The sequence below is a fragment of the Arachis hypogaea genome, chromosome 12 (assembly GCF_003086295.3).
Source record: "Arachis hypogaea cultivar Tifrunner chromosome 12, arahy.Tifrunner.gnm2.J5K5, whole genome shotgun sequence".
NCBI lineage: Eukaryota > Viridiplantae > Streptophyta > Magnoliopsida > Fabales > Fabaceae > Arachis > Arachis hypogaea.
Window position 1 is genome coordinate 120367933 of NC_092047.1, and position 21364 is coordinate 120389296.

The 21364-nt window shown below is 34.5% G+C and overlaps 2 protein-coding genes and 2 long non-coding RNA genes across 9 annotated transcripts; 2 read left to right on the forward strand and 2 right to left on the reverse strand.

The window, feature by feature from the left end:
• The first annotated feature begins 2474 nt into the window (after positions 1–2474).
• On the forward strand, positions 2475–3546 carry LOC140177383 (uncharacterized). The gene is made up of 2 exons (XR_011869235.1): positions 2475–2566; positions 3306–3546. It is a non-coding gene; the product is annotated as an uncharacterized lncRNA (long non-coding RNA).
• A 1489-nt stretch (positions 3547–5035) lies between these two features.
• Positions 5036–6703, forward strand: LOC140177226 (peroxidase 21-like). Its single transcript, XM_072210382.1, has 3 exons — positions 5036–5355; positions 5559–6062; positions 6130–6703. The coding sequence occupies exons 1-3, from the start codon at positions 5280–5282 to the stop codon at positions 6540–6542; spliced, it is 993 nt and encodes a 330-aa protein (XP_072066483.1). The 5' UTR covers positions 5036–5279; the 3' UTR covers positions 6543–6703.
• A 2713-nt stretch (positions 6704–9416) lies between these two features.
• LOC140177228 (uncharacterized) lies at positions 9417–10951 on the reverse strand. Its single transcript, XR_011869069.1, has 3 exons — positions 10569–10951; positions 10311–10448; positions 9417–9813 (listed from the first exon to the last, which is right to left on the reverse strand). It is a non-coding gene; the product is annotated as an uncharacterized lncRNA (long non-coding RNA).
• A 1740-nt stretch (positions 10952–12691) lies between these two features.
• LOC140177227 (lipid phosphate phosphatase gamma-like) lies at positions 12692–15080 on the reverse strand. Of its 6 annotated transcripts, none has more exons than XM_072210383.1 (2): positions 13960–15080; positions 12692–12934 (listed from the first exon to the last, which is right to left on the reverse strand). In XM_072210383.1, the coding sequence occupies exon 1, from the start codon at positions 14663–14665 to the stop codon at positions 13982–13984; it is 684 nt and encodes a 227-aa protein (XP_072066484.1). In that variant the 5' UTR covers positions 14666–15080; the 3' UTR covers positions 12692–12934; positions 13960–13981. The 6 variants fall into 6 exon arrangements, with proteins under 6 accessions (XP_072066484.1, XP_072066485.1, XP_072066488.1 ...); XM_072210384.1 differs by having other exon boundaries at positions 12692–12915; positions 13960–15044; XM_072210387.1 differs by having other exon boundaries at positions 12692–13250; positions 13960–15044.
• Positions 15081–21364: the final 6284 nt, after the last annotated feature.

Here is a 21364-nt window from a genome sequence, read left to right on the forward strand (position 1 = left end):
TCGCGACAACTCAAGAAGCATGAGCAGAATTATCCAACTCATGACCTGGAGATGGCAGCGGTCGTCTTTGCTTTAAAGATTTGGAGACATTACCTTTATGGTGAGACCTGTGAGATCTATACGGATCACAAGAGTTTGAAGTATATATTCCAACAAAAGGATTTAAATTTAAGGCAACGGAGATGGATGGAGTTGCTAAAAGATTATGATTGTACCATTTTGTATCATCCTGGAAAGGCAAATGTTGTAGCAGATGCCCTCAGTAGGAAATCTATGGGTAGCTTGGCCCATATCACTCTTGGAAGGAGATCAATTGTTGAAGAAGTCCATCAATTGAAGGCCAGTGGAATTCAATTTGATCTTGGAGAATCAGGAGTTTTCTTAGCACATGTTCGAACCCAATCTTCCCTGATAGAACAGATCAAGGTTGCACAAAGTGATGATCCGAAACTAAGAAAGCTTATGGAAGATGTTCGCAATGGGAGGAACTTAGACTTTTCTCTTGATCAAGATGTTTTGCGTTGTGGTCAACGCTTATGTGTGCCAGATAACCCCGACTTGAAGAAAGCTATTTTGGAGGAGGCTCACAATTCTAAGTATACCGTTCATCCAGGCTCCAATAAGATGTATCAAGATTTGAAACAATTGTTTTGGTGGGAAGGCATGAAGAAAGACATAGGAGTTTTTGTTTCTCATTGCTTAACTTGCCAACAAGTTAAAGCTGAACATCAAAGACCTGCTGGGTTATTACAACAGATTGAGATACCTGAATGGAAGTGGGAAAGGATTACAATGGATTTTGTAACAGGCTTACCTCGTAGTTTTAAAGGTTTTGATTCAATTTGGGTAATTGTGGATAGAATGACGAAGTCAGCTCACTTTCTTCCGGTGAAAACAACTTTCAGTGCAGCTCGGTATACTCAACTTTATGTTGATGAGATAGTTAAGCTACATGGAATTCCAGTGTCCATTATTTCAGATCGCGGGCCCCAGTTCACCTCTCATTTTTGGAAATCTTTTCAAAAAGCGTTAGGAACTCGTCTAGATCTTAGCACAGCTTTTCACCCTCAAGCCGATGGGCAATCAGAGAGGACGATCCAGATATTGGAAGACATGTTAAGGTGTTGTGTTCTAGATTTTGGTGGGAATTGGGACTGCTATCTACCTTTGATCGAGTTCTCTTATAATAATAGTTATCAAGCCAGCATTCAAATGGCACCATTTGAGGCTCTTTATGGGAGAAGATGCAGGTCACCTATTGGGTGGTTTGAGGTTGGTGAGGTTAAGCTTTTAGGGCCAAATTTGGTACATGATGCGGTTGAGAAGGTTCGCATAATAAGAGAACGTTTATTAGCAGCTCAGAGTAGGCAGAAGGCTTATGTTGATAACAGAAGGCGTAACTTAGAGTTTTCAGTGGGTGATCAGGTATTTCTGAGAGTGTCGCCTATGAAGGGAGTGATGAGGTTTGGGAAAAGAGGCAAGCTTAGTCCTCGATACATTGGTCCATTTGAGATACTGGACAGAATAGGTGCAGTTGCTTACCGCTTGGCATTGCCGCCTGAGTTGTCTATGATTCATCCAGTATTTCATGTATCAATGTTGCGCAAATACCTTCCCGACCCATCTCATGTGCTTGCACCACAAGCCATAGAGCTACAGGAGGATTTATCATTTGAAGAGGAACCAGTGGCTATAGTTGATCGCCAAGTAAAGAAACTACGTTCTAAAGAGATAGCATCTGTGAAAGTTGTTTGGAAGAATCATTCGGTAGAAGAAGCAACTTGGGAAGTGGAGGACGCTATGCGCGACAAATATCCGTATTTGTTTGAGTCTAAAGGTAACTATCACACTTATCACCGTATATAAATTCGAAATTCGGGGACCGAATTTCTTAAGGGGGAGAGAATGTAGTGACCAACAAGAAAAAAAAAAAGAAAAGGGGGGGGGGGGGAGAGCACGTGGGGGGCACATGCCCCCACTTAAACATTTCTTTTCTCTTCTCCGTGCCCCCCTCCTTCGACACTCCCCTTCTTTCTTTCATTTCTTCTTTTATTTCTTCCTAACAACAACACTAAAAATCCTCTCTTCTCTTCCCTTCTCAACTACAATTCCTCATCTCTTCTCCTTGCATCAACCACCCTATATCATCAAACTCACCTTTATCATCTTGCTTTCTTTTCTTCTCTACTCTACCTCTGTTTATTCAAAATCTTATTTTCTCAAAACCTCCAAATCATGTGATTTCAACTTAATGAGTGAAGGAACCATTCAATCCTTGAGTTCCAATTATTATTGAGGCTTTAAGGTAACTCTTTGACTCAATAATTAGTCATATTCCCAATTTTTGTCATCTCTATATTTATGGGTATGTATAAATCCGAATTAGGGTTATTAGGGTTAGAAAATTTGGGACTTTTATCAAGGTGAGTAAAATTATGTTAATTGACAATATTAGTAGCTCACAAATATCATTATTGTCATATTTCTAGAGTTGTAGAATTATTGGACATCATTTGGTAGCTCGTTGACGCGCTCAGAGTTGCTTCCGGTTCTTTTGAATCAAGTTGTGAGTGGATATTATATCTATAATTGTTTTTAAATATATTATTATCAATATCTATGTTGAATCATTAATTTTGGAGTTTGAAAATATTTTATTATTGTGATTTCTGAATTTTTGAAAATAAATATTGATTTGTGAAACTTACAATTTTATAAAAATACACACGAGATGATATTTATATATTTTGTAAAGTATAAATGTTTTCTTATTTGACCTTATGTAAATTTTAATTAAATTTTAGTATGCAATCCTATATATATTGATTTGCTATGGAATTTAGTAGTATGTTATAAGCACTAGAGATTTTTATAAGTGATTTGGTTTGGATTGGTTTGGGAGACTCTGACTAGAAAACCGTAGTTAACGGCGGTTATGACGTTAACCTAGATGCATCTGGCTCAGACCTCAGCTAGCAGGGGCGTTGCTAGCCTAACGTGTAGGCCACACGTTGGATCTGTTATACCGTACGGACACACTAGAGGAAAAGGCTACCCTTAGAGGTGGAGCCGCCCTAGGTGTGTAATATTTGATTTGATTTGACTTCTGGAATGAGAACTCCCATTTCAGTTCATCCGCTTAACTATTTATCTAATGTTTGTATAATTAATTAATATGAATTCCTCATCTCCGAAAAGAAATATAATTTTCAAGGTAAACTCTGTATTGTCTCGTGTGGGTTATAGATGTAATGTTTACTCACTGAGTTGCAAAACTCACCCTATTATATTCCCATGTTTTTCAGATACAGGAGGCATTCCAGGTTCCATTCCACCTGCCCCTCAGTAGATCTTAGTCATTTTGGTGAGCCCTTCTTCTTTCCAAGGGCTAAGTAATTATGTAATGGAACCTTTGCTCAAAATTTAGATTATGTCAATGCTCCATATGTCACAGGCAGGATCCTCGTGTGGGTTATGTTATTTTGAATCTTGAACTGTTTAGGTAGTGATTACGATTTGGTTATGTAAGACTTATGGTTTTAACTATGTACTCTAGCTATCAACTTGATATATATATATATATATATATATATATATATATATATATATATATATATATGATGCGTATTTTGGATATATTTGGTTGTGGATATGGTTGGAATATGTTGTTGTCTTTGGAAATGGATGTTTATTTTTGATATAGGGAGTTAATACTTATGTTGGTAAGGTCCTAGAAACAGAGGAGGTTCTGTCCGTTTTTCTGAAAAATTTGGTCGTTTGGCTTGCTGAGGGACTTGTCCCTTGAGCGCCAGTCATGGCTGGATTCGGGCCATGACAATTCTACTCTATTAACAAAAATAAAAACAAAAAAAAAAGTCAAACAAAAAAAAAATCACATAATCTTTAAAATAAGAAAGCATACTTATTTAAAAGAAAACAAATAATTTAATTATTCTTTAAGTTATTCAAAGAATAAAAACCATTTTTATTGAGGAAGAAAACATATATTAAAATGTATTTCAATTATGATGATTAATTTCCAAATAATCTCAAATTCAATAATTTCGAATACAAGCTAACCTGTATTTTTTTTAGCATTATTCCCTCAATAAAGTACTACTATATTTAAATATGAATTACTATATTTTAAATTAAAAAAATGTGGTGTTTAAATTAGAGAAAATCTAAAAAATTAATATTTTTATTAAAATTTGATCAATACTTAATTAACTAATAAAAAATGAATAATTTAATATTATTAAATATAATCTTACACTATTAAAAATACAAATTAATAATAACTAATTGACAGAATTTGCTAATCTGTAATACTCCTCTTTAATTTATGTTTGTTTTGGATATCAATGATTCCTCGTTTCCTTGCCAACTAATTGATGTCATCGTTAAACAAAATTAATTAGTTGGCATTTATCTATTTTATATCTACATACATGTGTGTGTATGTGTTGGCAAGTATTATATGATGATGGCCGTTAGCAGTGGAATTGGGTCTACCCGAATCAAATTTTAATTTTGACATGGTTGGCTTATATTGTAAATGTATTTCGCTAAGGAGATAATAGACTATTTATACAATGTGTATAATACGTTATTGAGTTACAAAATAAACATCTCTTATACTATTTAGAATAACTATTCGAGGGATAATAAACATCTTTTCAAAAGTTTAAACTGATTTTAGGGTCACCAAAATCGAACTCTTAACCTTTTGAATCTAGCGCTCTAATACCATGTCATGATACCACTCATCCGAAAAGTTTCAACTGATGAAAAAATGTAACACTAATAATTATATCTCTAATACTCCATAAATTTTTATTATATATTGTATAAATATTCTATTGACTCCTCATATTTTCTCATTGTAAATATGTGAGAACTGAGTATGCATGTTATAAATATAATAAGTTAATTTGCACGACATGCATGTATGCTACATCCGATACATATAATAATGTACAAATTAAATCCTGTAAATGTATATATAAATATAATAAGCATTATTAAGCAGGTGTGGCGTGTGAGCGGGCCAGAAGGCGTGGCCCGAAAGGTCAAAGAAAGTTGCGTAGTGGCAGCATGCAGGCTTCACTTCCACTTCTTCCTCATAAATTACTAAATCCTTAATTATTCATCAAGCGTAGAAAGTATACTACACTGCTCATCCTCTTCTATATAAAGTATAAACCCTTGAGACCTCTTCCCATAATAAACACATTGCATCAACTCATCATCCTTAGCTTACTTAGATACACATATATATGGCGACCACCACATGCAAACCCACTTCTTATATGTGTTTCCTCCTTCTATTGCTTCTCTTGCACTTTAATTTGGGTATAGTTCATTATGTAGTTAATTATTTTATTTGTTACGTTGATGAATTCTATGTATTTCTAAGAATAATGGTATATTAACGATTAAATTTTAATAGTATAAAAATAAAATATTAATTAATATGATAAAAAGTGTTAAGACAAGATATTGTATGTAACTATACTTGTTGCATGGATGAATAATATATATATATATATACGCAGGGAAAAGCCAACTTGAGGTGAATTATTATTCGAGTAGGTGCCCAAGAGCGGAAGACATAATAAAGGAACAAGTGACGGAGCTATATAAGAAGCACGGCAACACGGCGGTTTCATGGCTGAGAAATCTGTTCCACGATTGCATGGTGAAGTCATGTGATGCGTCGTTACTGTTAGAGACGGTGGAGGAGGTGGTGTCGGAGCAGGCGTCGTCGAGAAGCTTTGGGATGAGGAACTTCAAGTACGTGAAGAGCATAAAAGACGCGGTGGAGAAAGAATGCCCCATGACTGTTTCATGTGCTGACATCATTGCCCTTTCTGCCAGAGACGGCATCGTGCTGCTGGGAGGCCCAACAATTGAAATGAAGACTGGAAGAAGGGATAGCCAACAGAGCTACGCCACGGAGGTGGAATCCTCCATTCCCAACCACAATGATTCCATGTCTTTAGTGCTCTCTCGTTTTCAACAAATTGGCGTTGACCTTGAAGCCACAGTCGCCCTCTTAGGTATATTTTATCCTTATCCTATATATATGGAACCATGCCTAACAATAATTAAATAATGATTCATCAGGAGCGCACTCAGTGGGAAGAGTACACTGCACCAATATAGTGCAGAGGCTATACCCTCAAGTGGACGAAACATTGGAGCCAGAACACGCACAGTACCTGAAACGTCGATGCCCAGATCCCAATCCAAACCCAAAGGATGTGCAATACTCCAGGAACGACCTCGTAACTCCTATGATAGTGGACAACAACTATTACAAAAACATCCTTAAACACAAGGGCCTCCTCACAGTTGACGAGGAACTTGCTACTGATCCCAGAACTTCCCCTTACGTCAAAAAGATGGCCGATGACAACGATTATTTCAACCAACAGTTCTCAAGGGCTATTCTCTTGCTCTCACAAAATAATCCTCTCACTGGAGATCAAGGTGAAATCAGGAAGGATTGTCGCTACATCAACCGCAATGCCACCTAATTCACCTTTCCTCCATGTCAATAAATAAATCATCACCAAATATTTTCTAAATCTCTTTAATTTGCTTATAAGTATTTCTTAGATCCATGTGTTCCGCAAGCTTAAATCAAAGTGTAATCATTCACCCTTCAAGGAACGTTATTAAAAAGGTTTCTACCCAATGTTGTCTAACTTGCTCAGCTCATAGTTTTTTTTTTCTTTGGACATTAACTTGGTGTCCTTTAACGAATTAAATGTCAAAATCATCGATATGTTTTTTAGTCCATTTAGATTTTTTTGGGTCATAAATCAAAAGGAGGCATTAGCAAGGCTAGCAAATACAATTTGACAGTCCAAAAGCCCCAAATAGAAAGTCATATACATTTGGGCCTTCCCTATTAAACCTCGTTCACGTCATATTTGAACCTAGCCCTAAGAAAGGTCAAAGTTCTGTTGAAAATGTTGGGTTTACAACCAAAAACTGTTGTTGGGTTTCACAAATGAATTTGCAAATAACTTCACTTGAATAAAAATACCAAAAAATAACCAAGTTGGGTTGGTATAGTGATTAGCTCACAAGTCCGTTTAAGCAAGTGTCGGGGGTTTGAATCCCACCTTGTGCATGCAGTAACCCATTGGCCAAGTGACAAATCCTTAAATGGAGCTCAGTACCATGATAGATTAGTCCTTAACCTGCCGAGTTGAGGGATACCGTGAAAAAGTAGAAAAAAAAATACCAAAAAATAAACTTTACTGGAATAAACTCCAAAGTCATGACACAAACAAAAAGAAAAAAGAATAAGCTCCAAACTCCAAAGTTTATAGTAATTGCTAGTACAATTTTCTTTTTTTTCTTTTTTTCTTTTTTTTATGAAATAGAGAAGATAAATCTGTGATTACTATTTTATTTTAGCATTTTAATACTCGTTAGTTATTATAATAGGCAGTTATTTATCATAAATTGCATAATTTTAAAAAACACAAATATTTAAAAAATAATGAAAATATATTTAAATCAATCTAAAATTATTTTATTTTGTATTCATTAAGTTTTGATGAAATAAATGCAGAATATGGTCAAAAAAATAAATACCTAATATTAGATGTTTTTGATATTGTTCAGATAAATTTGTAATAGGTTATGGGGTCATTGCAAAGGACACTGAAACGTGGCTTTCAACTTCTCTTTTCATCTTGAAGCTGTGAAAAGAAGAAGCAAAATTTTTTTTTTTTGGTTTGAAATCAACAAAAATATTAGAGATTATAAATGGTATAAATGGAACATGATAAAAAATTTTAAAAAATTAAGAATATTGTTGAACTTAAATTTTGTCTAAAATTAAAGTATGATGCAAATGGTTCTTATTAAATTAAAAAATTCATAAAACTATTTAATAAGTTGTCCAATTTATATAATTAAAATTCTAATAGAAGATTACAACTTGATAAAATAAATGTAAAAAAAGACATCAGTACATACAACTTATATATATATGATAATTTATAGTGTAATTTATACACAACTTGATCAGCTTATAAACTAAACACTCCTTTACAAAATACTATATGAGCACCGTAAAATTTGATGGTGGGGCTGGTTGTAAGACATGCTTAAAATGATCACCGTAAAATTTGATTTAGGGATGACTAGTTTCCAACTGGATTTGCCGGGTTACCTTCAGGAAACACACCATCAAGTGCAAAGATTTAGCAGCATGCTTTCGTTTTGAAGGTTATTTAGTAACTATTTACAGTCCTACTTCAACTTGATACTTTTGATTAGTTAAGCAACCATTCTTACACTTTTTTCTTACTTACTATTTACTATTTAGATGAGTAGATGGGGATTAGATTTACTATTTACTATTTACCTTTTTCTAATAACTTAATAACACCTAAACAAACTCTTATAATAAGCTATAACTAAACCATTAATATTGCCAATTCTTAATAGTTGAAATAGAAACATGGGATGTTGTCCAACCTCCAGTTCCACCTTTATATTGCTTGGTTGTGGAGTACCTACCACCTTGGACCAAATGGAAGATGGTGTGTTTTGTTTTGGTTCACAAGTGTGTCCTCTTCTGCATTTGGATGTCTTGTGCTTTTGGTTGGACAATGCTTTGACTGATTTTTGTATTGTCTCTCCCATTTTAGTTGTATTTACTCAAATCTTAATTTAAAGAAACATTATTACACTAATAATAATTAGATGATGATGGTGATAAGCCTTAAGTGGTTATCCAATGACATCAAGACATGCACTTGTTGGTTGTATGTTCCTTTCATTGACGAATTTCACCAATCCTATACCCTTATATATCCATGTGTTTGCCATCAATTATTCGTCATAGGGAAACTTTAAATTATTATTTAGGTCCCCCATTAAATAGCCACGTCTCGTTTTTATAATTGGCATACTTCAATTAACAATTAGTACGACTCTTGTTATTGGAAATTAAACTAGTTAAGTTCTAAAGTAATTTTTAAAATTAGGCGCTTGCATTTTAAAAAGTTTTTGAAATCTTAATTGTATCATAAATATCTTTGATATTAAAAAATTATATCATGTTAATTTTTAATTTTTTTTCTATCAAATTATTCCTTACGGTGTAAATAATCTGACATATTCCTTTTACATTAAACTAAATGAATAATTTTGACGATAAATACTTGATAAAACGGCATCATTACTTTTATATACATAGCACAACTCCTTTATATTGTATTGTTTGTAGAATATATAAGAATTAATTAGTATGCAAAGTGTATGTTTGGCTAAGGTTAAAAGCTGCTTATTAGCAATCTCGTAGACAATCTAAGAAAACAGAGTCAACTTTAGTCAAACAATTAATAATTAATTAATTATCAAATAAGCAACCGCAAAGCTAGATCTCTTCAAAACGAACATAAAAGGAGCATATATTTATGCCATATCTGTTGAAAGTTACAAGTATATTAGACTCCAAAAATAATGCCACAAATTGTTTCCGTCCATTTTAGGTGATCCACACAAATCTGTTACACACTGATTTTTTCTGCCATCAATTATATGAGCAAATCAAATCAAGATACAATATTTGGAATAATTAATATTATTTATACATCAAAAGTAAATATTATGAAAAATAGAGACACAAAGTATTTAATAATAATTATAGGAGGAAAATTGCTCAAATCTCTCTTTACCATCTTCACTTTTGATTTATAAATAATATTCACTTAGGCCCAGCGTAGTAGTGTAGCGAAAACACTTCTATATCATGATAGCACCAAGCTAAGCTTTTTCAACCTACAGAGTAGAGAGGACTAGTTAGGAGTATGCACTATTGGAGCGATTATTACTAGAAAAAAAAGTACCCAAAACAATCATTAGTTATTTTCCAAGCGGCACTGATGGAGGCTTAGGTTGGATCGGATAAAATCCTATAACAGCAGCTTGTATATATATATATATATATATATATATATATATATATATATATATATATATATATATATATATATATATATACTTCATTCCCAGTTCCCCTATATAATGGATCTATGCTGGTCATAATAAAAGTAGATTGTTCTCATCTTCAATAATGACATTTTATGTTATTTATGGGGTATATATCACCGAAATTCACCTTTATTTTACATAGATACTTCTGACTTAATTAAAAAATAGCACATCGCCTGTATGTGTATTATCTAGGCTTTAATTATGTGATGAAATGAAATTGTAGCAGACCATGATGATCAATACCATAAAGGAAGATATGATTTAAAATGAAAGAAACTTGCCTTTTTTCTGAGTGTGAATAATAAGTGAAGTTTTAGGATGGCGAGGGAAGCGATGAGGAGGAGGAACAGATGAGTGAGTCTCAGGACCTCTATAATCTATCTCGTATACCTCTGATGATTCTTTCTTGTTTTCCACTACTGCAACAAACAAGCAATAACTGTTAATTAATCAGGCGCCTATGACTTGTTTATTGTGTATGGTGCATAAATAATAATTAAGAAAGCATGTCCGTGGACTAATTAAAGTTGCAAACGTACCCGTTGATGATGAAAAAAGAGGGAGGGGAGCAAGGATGAGAGAGAGAAAGAAGCAGGTGGTGAAGACACACCTAAGGCCAACCATATACGCCATGGTATTAAGTTAGATGATGAATGAAGAATGATAGGCTAAGCCTTATATCATTTATTTATAAATAAGGAGGAACCATGCCTTATTAGATGCTGTGGGGACTATGTGGGTTCATTCATCAACCGAACCACCGCCAAGCCTCACCCAAGTTTTGCTTTAGTATCTTTCATAAATATTTTTATTTAAGGCATTAGTATAATTTTCTTTTCTTATTATATTAAAGATAAAAAATATTACTTTAAATGTTAAAAATTTAAAAATATACAAGAAAAAATAATGCATATACCAGTATATCTTTATGCTTCATTATATATAGTAAGTTGTGTACACTTGTCATTTAATTTGGGATTTTATAGGTTGACCAATTCTCCTTACATATTATATATATGTTCAAGGTTGCAGCAGGCATGAGGCATACATGTGAGTGAGAAATTTGATTATGGTATAATTTTAAGAAAAGGCGTGAATAATAATAATAATAATAATAATGCATGCGTGTGTTAGGCGACACTAATTTGATAGGAAAGTAAGTAAATAAAATGGGGGTTCGAGCCTAGCTGGAATTGAAGAATGAATGAACAGCTAATATGTGGCTGGAGCCTGGATGTGTGGGGTACAAATACATACTATCTCCAATCCACTAGCATGGAACGAGAAGCAAATGTTAAGACCAGAAAGCATGCATTATTTGCCACGTCACTCTCCATCATCGCTAGCTGACTCTTCCACTTCTTTCACCTAATTGACCTTCCCCTGCTTCGGCCAGGACTAGAAATGTGTTCTCATCATCACTCTTTGGTGCTTTGTAATTGTGGAGAAAGTGCAAAGAGGAGATTTGTTATCTTATGTCATATCCCTTTCCATCTACTTTTGTGGATGGGTGGAGTAAGCAACAAAATTACATGCACATATTAGCTTGTTCCAAAATCTCACTTATAATTAAGTACATGTGCAGCAGCATCCTCACACAGGGAGATTGGCAATTACAAATTACAATGAAAGATGCTCGAGTGTGACACAACTCATCTGCGCTGATACAAGAGCAAGCTAGCTAGCTAGTCACCAACACAATAATCTCTTCGTTATAATTTCCTTTCTTGAATTTAATTTAAATTCACTACCGTCCTGTTGATTTTACTTTCCTTTCATTTTGTTTTCATGTAGGCCTTCATTTTATTGTTGTGCATGCATGAAGCAAAAGAATCTCATGCTTGCGTGCGTGCAGTGGTTCGAAACTGCTGATGATTTTTTGCAGTATTTCAAAAACATCTGGGACTTGTCATGGGTAGAAAGATCAAAATCATGATGAATACTCACAAATTAAATCTGCTTGGCCATTCCCCTGGTAGGAGCTTTCACAAATCCATTTTCTGAATAGATTTCTCACAGAAAGATTTAGTTTAATGAGGGTAAAATTAAGGAAGACCTGTTTTCGTTACTTTGTCACTTTTTGGCTTTTTGCATGATATTTCCTCATCCAAAGCAACAACAAAATATATGTATATGGCCATTAAGTGGAGTAAAAGATAGAATGCAATAATGCGTGATCCAAAGGCAAAAGGCAACAGGTTTCAGTGATAGTATCCCATATCCTAGCCTACCCTACCCTTGCTCAAAGGTTCCTATTAATTAATACCACTTCCTTCCAACCCTATCTTTATCATATTTCCAATAAGTTGGCAAATTCTTAGAGCATATCTAGTTTCGTGTGACATGAACCTGTAAGTTGGCTGATCCCATAACATCTTATATATGATCTTTTACTGCAATAATTCATCCAGATTAGGTTTCAAATTCGATGCAACTGATACAAAGTCAACTGAATTTCATTTGGAGAACACGATTTATGCAACTGAAAAGTGAAAACACAGTACAGGGCTACAGGCAATCCCAACGATACATTTTAACACAAGATAACCTATTCGTATGTGAAACTTGTAATGGTTCTTCTTTAAAGTAACCTTTTAATAAGATAAAAAATTTACGCCAATAACATTTTATTTGATAATACATACTAAAAAACACGGGTATCTATTCTAGGGAAAGTTTTATTTATATGATCGATGCATGTTCGTTTAAACATCAAAAGAAAACAAGATCAAATTCTCCCTCGGAGTTTCTATGTATAGAATATGACAAGTATCTATTGTTACATCATCTCTATTTCTCTATTTGCTCTCTTCATAGTTGGCTGCTAAAGTGACATGCACCAATAAATGATGATTGCGTGCTATAAATACTTGAGGAAACAATTCTCTGCAAGACAAATTTATGCCTGTAAAAGTTAAGAGTAAGGATAGCTGCTAAAACCCATACAAGAAGAATATTGAATTAAAATATAAAATATGTAATGACAAGATTCATGCTTGTACAAAGTAAAGTTGGAGAGCTACAAGGAAAGGTCCTGAGTCACAATTTAGATGCAAGGCAATCAATCATTGGCAAAGAGAGAAACTAAGCCTGATTTTCAAAACACATTTCCGATCTTGCTTCTTTCAGCAATCAAGGAACACTCCCAAAACACTTTACTACAGCCTGATTCTATAAATCACCAGTGTCTGATCAGAAGGAGAGCTTCCATCTTAGAATAGCTAGGTCCAACATTAGCAAGAAGGAACAGACAGATGAATTATCAAAAATTAGGATAGCTTGCCAAGATTCACCATAGGGAGTTCCTATCCCTTTCCATGAAATTTAACAATTCATCACATCCTTCATAAGAATGCCATAAGGCCAATCACAAGTATTTGCAGCAATGATTCAAAACATAAATAGACCATGAGTTTCATATCACAAGGATCATTTTGACAACATGAATGCGTTGAATTTACTGAATTTACAGATCAAGCTAGCTAGACCTATAATATCCAATTGTAAGTTATTGCAACGCCCCCAAACACCACATCATCATTTGATCCAATGCGGACATCAGAACTACAAGGAAAATACGAGTTTTTGAGCCCACTTATACAATCAAATACAAGACTTGTCAGTCCTCAATCATTTTCGTCCCCAACTCTAAACGAAACAAGTAAGGCATGCACCTATGAACAACATGAAGACCTTCCCTAAACAGCATATCCTGTGGAATTGTCATCGTCTCATCGATAGCAGTGCATAAACAGAACAAGCACCCATGATTTGGTAAGCATGTTTAATCCTAGTTTGTCAAACATGATTTAATTATTTAATCACTTATTCAATTGTATGGAATTGTTATTGTAAGTTGTAAACCGTTGTGGTTATTGCAAACATGTTGAAATAGGTTTCAAAATGGAAGGAGCAATTTGGTTGGCATACCTGAGGTGAATGTAAAGGAAAATCAGCGAGACTTGTGGTCAGAATTTGTGATCCTGGCTCTCTCAGCTCTGCAAGTATCGTACTCAAACTTCAAGACATTCCTAATATGACTGGTGTCCTTGAGATAGAAGTTCCTTCCAAAGGAGCTCTCTTCAATGAGGGGAAAATAAGGACTCAAGAGATTGGTGACAATCCAGAACCAGGCGGCACCGAGAAAGACACCGAGGGCGGTGCCAGCAAAGGTCTGGGCGAGGGTGTGGTAGCCCAAATAGACACGGGAGCAGATGGTGAGGAGAGCGAGGCCCCAGGTGAGGGAATGGACGAAGAGGTTGGAAGAGCGATCCCAGAAGGCCAAGCCCCTGGAGGACAAGAGGGTGAGGTAGGTGGCGAAGAAGAACATGTACTGGCAGTGGGAGGAGGGCCAGCCGTGGGAGTCGCAGACCTCGAGGAGGTGACAGGTGTCGGGGCGTGATTGCTGGACGGAGGTCTTGATGAACTCGTTGACGACCTGGGAGATGATGAGGCCCAGGGCGAAGGTGAGGCCGTGGATCTCTCGGCGGAAGAGGAAGTGGGAGAGGAATCCGGCGAGCGAGATGAAGACTGGGACGAGGGAGACCCATGCGAGGAAGTGGCCCAGCGGGTCCCCTCTCTGGTATCGCACGTGCGTGAGGGTAATGGCCTTCAAGGGCGCGGCGGCGTTTGTCATGATTGATGGTGGCGGAGCGGAGGAGACGAGTCGAGTGTTATTAATTAGATGGCATCAGCCACTCGCTAGCTTACGCGTGTGCTCTCAGGAACGAAATAGCCCTACTTTACTTTGACCCCCGCTCCCAACAAGTTACGTATATGTGTCATCTCCCACGCACCACAACTAGTCAGGATGAAAGAAACCAATCTGGAGCAACCCAAACCAATTCAATTCAATTTAATACTACTCAGCTGGATTCGGCCTTTGCTGCTTTCCACTTTAGACCAACTACTCTGCCCTTACAATCTCATCATTATCCAGCGGTGTACATGGCCGAGTGAAGTCGGTTTTTCTAGATTCTAATTTGACCTTAAATAATAATTAGGTCTATTTTTAAAATTTTTATCTAATTCTATATCTTATAAAATTATACTATGTTTGAGTTATACTAAAATCGAATTTAAATAGGTAAAATATGAGTCTTGATAATGTATTTATTTATATATAAAAAATATATTTATTATCAATAAGTTGATATTTATATTTGAATTTAAATTTTATGTCAAAAAATTATGATACACTTATTAATAACAACAACAATCATCTTATCCTATTACGTGGGATCAGCTACATTAATCAAACAACGTTATTGAACTCTATCATGTGTTATGTCTACGAAGAGATCGTTTATATATAGATCTCGTTTGACTACTTCATCGATGGTATTCCTCTGCCTTTTACCTCTTGTCCATCTTCCATCTTATCCACCTTTCTGATTGGGTACTTTGTTGGGCTTCTTCTCACATGTCCAAACCACTTGAGACGTGATTCTACAATTTTTTTTACAATAGGTGCTACTCCAACTCTCTCTCTCTCTCTCTCTCTCTCTCTCTCTCTCTCTCTCTCTCTCTTCGTTCCTTATTCTATCCAATCGCATATGACCACTCATCCGTCTCAACATCTTCATCTCTAACCGCTCAACACTCTGTACCTAAAGCATAACCGGTCTGATTCGATAGAATTTATCTTTAAGTTTTAAAAATACTTTTTTGTCACATATAAAACCAGACATCCTCCACCATTTTGACCAACCTGCTTGAATCATATGATTTGTATCTTATTCAATCTCTCCATTATCTTGTATGATGCACCTAGATACTTAAAACTTTTAACTTTTTGTAAGATGTTTTCTCTAATATTCACCTCTGTATTAGGGATTCTCCTTCGGTGGCCAAATTTACATTCCATATATTCCGTCTTGTTACGGCTTATGCGCAGACTATGCACTTTTAGAGATTCTCTCCATAAATCCAACTTCTTATTAGGTATTTCCTTAACTCTTCCATAAGAACGATGTCATCGGCAAAAAACATGCACCATGGAAAAGACTCTTGGATATGCTCTGTGAGTACTTCCAAGACTAATATGAAAAGATATAGACTTAGGATGATTCTTGGTGTAATCCTTACTCTCTTCATTTTCAAAACCTTCTATAAGACATCCTTTGACACTTTATTATACGCTTTTTCTAAATCAATAAATACTATATATAGATCCCTTTTATTACTACAATAACTCTCCATCATCCTTCTTAATATGTATATCGCTTCAGTGGTAGATTTGCCTAACATAAAATTAAATTGGTTCTCTATTACTTGTGTCTTTTATCTCAACCTCCGTTCTATCACATTTTTTCATAACTTCATGGTATGACTCATGAGTTTAATCACTCTATAGTTTTCGTATATATCTCCCTTATTCTTCTAGATAGGTAACAAGATGCTATTTTTTCACTCATCTGACATCTTCTTTGACCTTAAAATCTTATTAAAAAGTTTGGTTAACTAATTGATGCCTTTCTCTCCGAGGCCCTTCAAAACTTCAATGGAATATTATCGAGTCTTAATGCCCTGCCATTTTTCATCCGCTTTAGAATTTCTTTTACCTCGAAGTCTCGAATCCTTCGATAGTAGTCGGAATTTTGGTCTTCTTCCCTTATGCATAACCGACAAAGGCTCGGAAGAGTCTTTTGTCCTTCATTAAATAACTCGTAAAAGTAGTTTTTTCACCTTTCATTTATCTTTTCTTTTTGAGACAAAATCTCTCCGTTTTTATCCTTTATACACTTAACTTGATCTAAATCTCTCATTATTTTTTCTTGGCTCTTTGTGATTCTATATATACATTTTTCTCCTTCTTTTGTGCCTAAAGACTGGTAGAGACCCACATATGCTATTGTTCTTACTTCACTTACAGTCACTTTTGTCTCTTTCTTAGCTGTCTTATATTTTTTTCAATTATCTGCATTTCACTACAAAGACCACTCCTTAAAGCACTCTCTCTTTGCCTTTATCTTTTCTTGTACATTCGCATTCGAACACCATGACTCCTTATCTCTTGGTCATGTCCCTCTAGATTCACCAAAACTTTCTTTTGCTGTTCTTCTAATAACTTCTCTCCCTTCACATCTCCTCCACGCTACTATCCCCATCCCACTTTACCTCTTCTCCTATCCATCTTAGGAAACTTCTTTGTTTTTCACATTTCATCCGCCACCACCTCATCCCTGGGTTATTTATATGATATCTTTTTCTCAACTTTTGCTCAACGCAAAAATCCATAACGAGCATCCTATGTTGTGTTGTTAAACTCTTTCCTGAAACAATTTTACAATTAAAGCAACATTTTTGGTCAACTCTCCTCAACAAGAAGTCAATTTGAAAGCTTGTCATGTCACTCTTATATGTTATAAAGATGTTTGTCTTTTTTTTTAAACATGTACTTGCGATGAGAATGTCAAAGGTTGAGGAAAAAGTCCAAAATAGTTTTACACTTGGTATCGACCACTCTGAAACCATTTTCTCTGTGAATACTTCCATACCTAGTCACTTCTCTTTCAACATGGCTATTTAAATCTCCTCCTAAAAAAAAATTATCTCCCAAAGGTATGTCTTGGATCAAACTCTCTAGATCCTCCCAAAACCTTATCTTGTGTTGCTCATCTGAACCTACTTGCGGTGCATAGGCGCTAATCACATAAAAGGTACCTCCTTCCACCACAAGTTTGATAGAGATGATCCAATCTTTCACCCTGTTGACATCCACTACGCCCTTCTTCCACTGCTTATCCACAATAATACCTATCACATTCCTATTATTCACTTTTTCTGTATACAAAAGTTTGAACCCGGAAGTATCCAACTCACTAGTCTTTGCACCGACTCATTTTGTTTTTTATAGGTACATGATGTTAATCTTCCTCCTTATCATGGTATCCACCACCTCTATGAATTTTTTGTTAAAGTGTCTATATTCTATGTCACAAATCTCAATATTTTGTCACTCCAACCTTTACCTTTACCCCTTTTTTTGAATTGAACTAACTTATTTACCTTCGTCAGTTCACGAAAACGCGGGAACCTTTTCTCATTTAACACTACACCCAGGCACCCGATACAACAACTCTTACTCATTTAATACTGTATGCGAACCATCCAACGCGTTACTTCTGGGCAACGACCTAGCTTTAGCGTAATAACATCTTTAATCCATGTCATAAAGATTCGACTAAATTTTTATGTTGACTATCCAAAGGCTAACATAACTCTCCTCCTTTATCCAGACTTGGGACCGGATATGTAACGTAGGTGTAGCATAGGCGGAGTTATGATACACTTATTTATAAAAAAGAAAAAGACATACTTCTTATTAAGAAGTTGATATCCATATTTGAATTTGAATTTATCTATAATTCTAATTTCATACTTCTTTGATCTATTTTTTAATTCAACAAGTGTGATTAAAAACAAAACAATAAACTTATAATTAATATAACATAATATTGAAATTAATTTAAAACATATTGAGTGCAGAGAGATCAGGGTTGACAGCATCATTCGCCTTCTTCTATTTTTTTGCGGAAACTCCATCAAATCCATCCGAATACTACCTAAAATAAACAAAATTGCACACGACTCAAAGTAGTATCATAGTGGCTAAAAGATAATTAATTATTGATTAAACTTAACAAATTAAATGCAAATTCATTAGAAAAAGGTAGAAAAGATGCTCACGCATTACATATATACCTTTTTTAATTTTCTTATGATGCATATAAGATTGGGTGAAATCGGATTCGTCTTAATCCAAATTTGACTTAAATAATGACCGGATCTATTTTTGAGATTGTTACTCATTCATAGATCTAGTGAAATCAGATCACACTAAATTAGTTCTCAAAATGTTCGGATCTAAATCAAATTTTTGAACTGGACCGAACCATCTATAACCCTAACCAAAACTCATGGACCATGACCTTCCTTATCGGCCATCTTAAGTTTGTGTAGCAACGTTATTTCTCAATTTTCTTTGTTTTTTGGTGCTTCTAACACTTTTACAACATCTTCATGTATGTTGAGCATTCTTTACCTTGGTTGCTTTTTTCACGCGCCAACCTTTTCGCCCCGCTTATCTTGTTGCTTAAATTATAAACAAAGCAAAGCCCTGCCTTTATGCTAATGTATGCCATCATCATTTCTTCTAAGCTTTCATTTTTGTGCCTATCCTCTAAAACTAATTAGCTTATCAAGTTTCCCCTTTAATTTGTATTGTAAAATGCATGTTATACTTTTCGAGCTGCGTGTGAGTGTGGCACAGCACATGCTCTGAATGGATAAACATGATTCATATATTATGATACCACTATTACTAGTAGAACTAGCATAAATATAATTTGTTTGCATATCAATGCTGTAAGATAGGTATAATTTATTATTTTTAATTAATAATACTTAAAGATATTAAATAAAAATATAATATTAATTTATTGAATTAAAATCAGATAATGTTAAATTTTATTTTTCAATTTATATATAAATTTTAATTTAGTCCCTAAAATTTTAATTATTTTTATTTAGTCTCTTAATTCTATAAATATTACTCACATTGAGTATTGTGAAAGAGATTAAGAGACATAAAAATATAATATTTTAGATTTTTTAATATGCAAATTATTTTATAAATTAAAACAATGCAGACATTATTGTTGACTGTTAGAATATAATTATGATCAATTAGTATTATTTAATATATCTTAGTATTTATTATTACGATTCTCTTAGTACCTATAAATATCTTTTTTATATTGTATCATTCCAAACAACTTGAATAGACAACTTGATTACACTCAATAATACACAAATCCTTCCTCCAGTTTAGTCTCTTATTTCTAACAGAGCCATGGTATCCTCTTTGGAGAGGATAGGTTGTTTTCCTTGCAGTGAAATCACTATAGTTTTTGTATTTTTTTCTATGCCATTCTTCTTTTCCTTTTGTCACTCTTTTTTTATGCTTTTTCACCTCACCGACTAGCTTAATTTATTTGTCTTGTGTTTTTTCGAGTCGAATGATCAAACACCATTGTCATCTGCTGCTTATCTATTCTCAAGAAAAAATCATATAGTTTTCGCTCACTTTCGGCAGTTCCATCTGCGTTCTCTCGTGGCAGTTCCGTCTGCGTTCTCTCGTGGCAGTTTCGTCTGCGTTTCGTCTGTGTTTCCTTGTGGCAGTTCTGTATGCGTTTCTTTTCGGCATTTCTGTTTGCACTTCCTTCAGATAGCGGCAGTTCCGTCTGCGCTTCCTTCAGACAAACGACAGTTCCGTCTGCGCTTCCTTCATACTAGCGACAGTTCCATCTGCGCTTCCTTCAGAGACAGTTCCATCTGCGCTTCCTTCTGTCAGTTCCGTCTGCACCCGTTTTATCCGTTTATGCATTTTTTTCTCTTTATTTCGTTTGAGTTTGAGGGAGATGTTAGAATATAATTAAGATCAATTAATATTATTTAGTATATCTGAGTATTTATTATATGAGATTACGTCTTTATTATTACGATTCTCGTAGTAACTATAAATACCCTTTTATATTGTATCAGACAATTTGAATATTACACTCAATAATACACAAATCCTTCTTCTAGTTTAGTCTCTTATTTCAAACATTGACCAATCCCAACAACTCACAAAAAATTATTGCTGATCTTAAAGTAAAGTTAAAAAAAAAACTAAAAGAAGTAATACAGATAGAGAAGTAATTCATATGTTGGAGGAGAATTTGGCTGATTACAAGAGATATAAGAGAGGTATTAAAAAAAATAGAATCTAATGGCTGAAATGTGGACATTAGAATACTAAATTTTTTCATTCTAAATTTCAATACAAAAATCGAAAGAACAAGATCTACAAACTATAAGACAATTTCGGTACAGTTAAAATTAATTTAGGGGACATAGTTCAAGTTGCTCATGACTATTTTTTAGGAGTTTTTCTCATTCTCTAATTCTCGGCAATCAACAGAGAAGGACATTAACTCTATTTGAAGGAAGGTGGATGCTAGAATTAATCAAATGCTCGTAAGAAGAGTGATAGAAAGTGAAATCAAAGATGCTGTTTTTTATTAATCCTTTCTGGAGATTATAGATTCACAATAAAATTCTTTTGATTTTACTGAAAATTTATCTAGAAGAAAGTGGTGGAAATAGTTAAATTTTTTTTTTTACAAATGATAAGATGTTAAGATTCTTGAATTATACTCAAATTTATCTCATTCTAAAAATTCTTATGACAGAGACGATGACCCAGATAAGGCTAATAAGTCTCAATAGTATCTTTTATAAGGTGATCTCTAAAATTTTAGTTGGCATGTAACATGTTATGAATAAG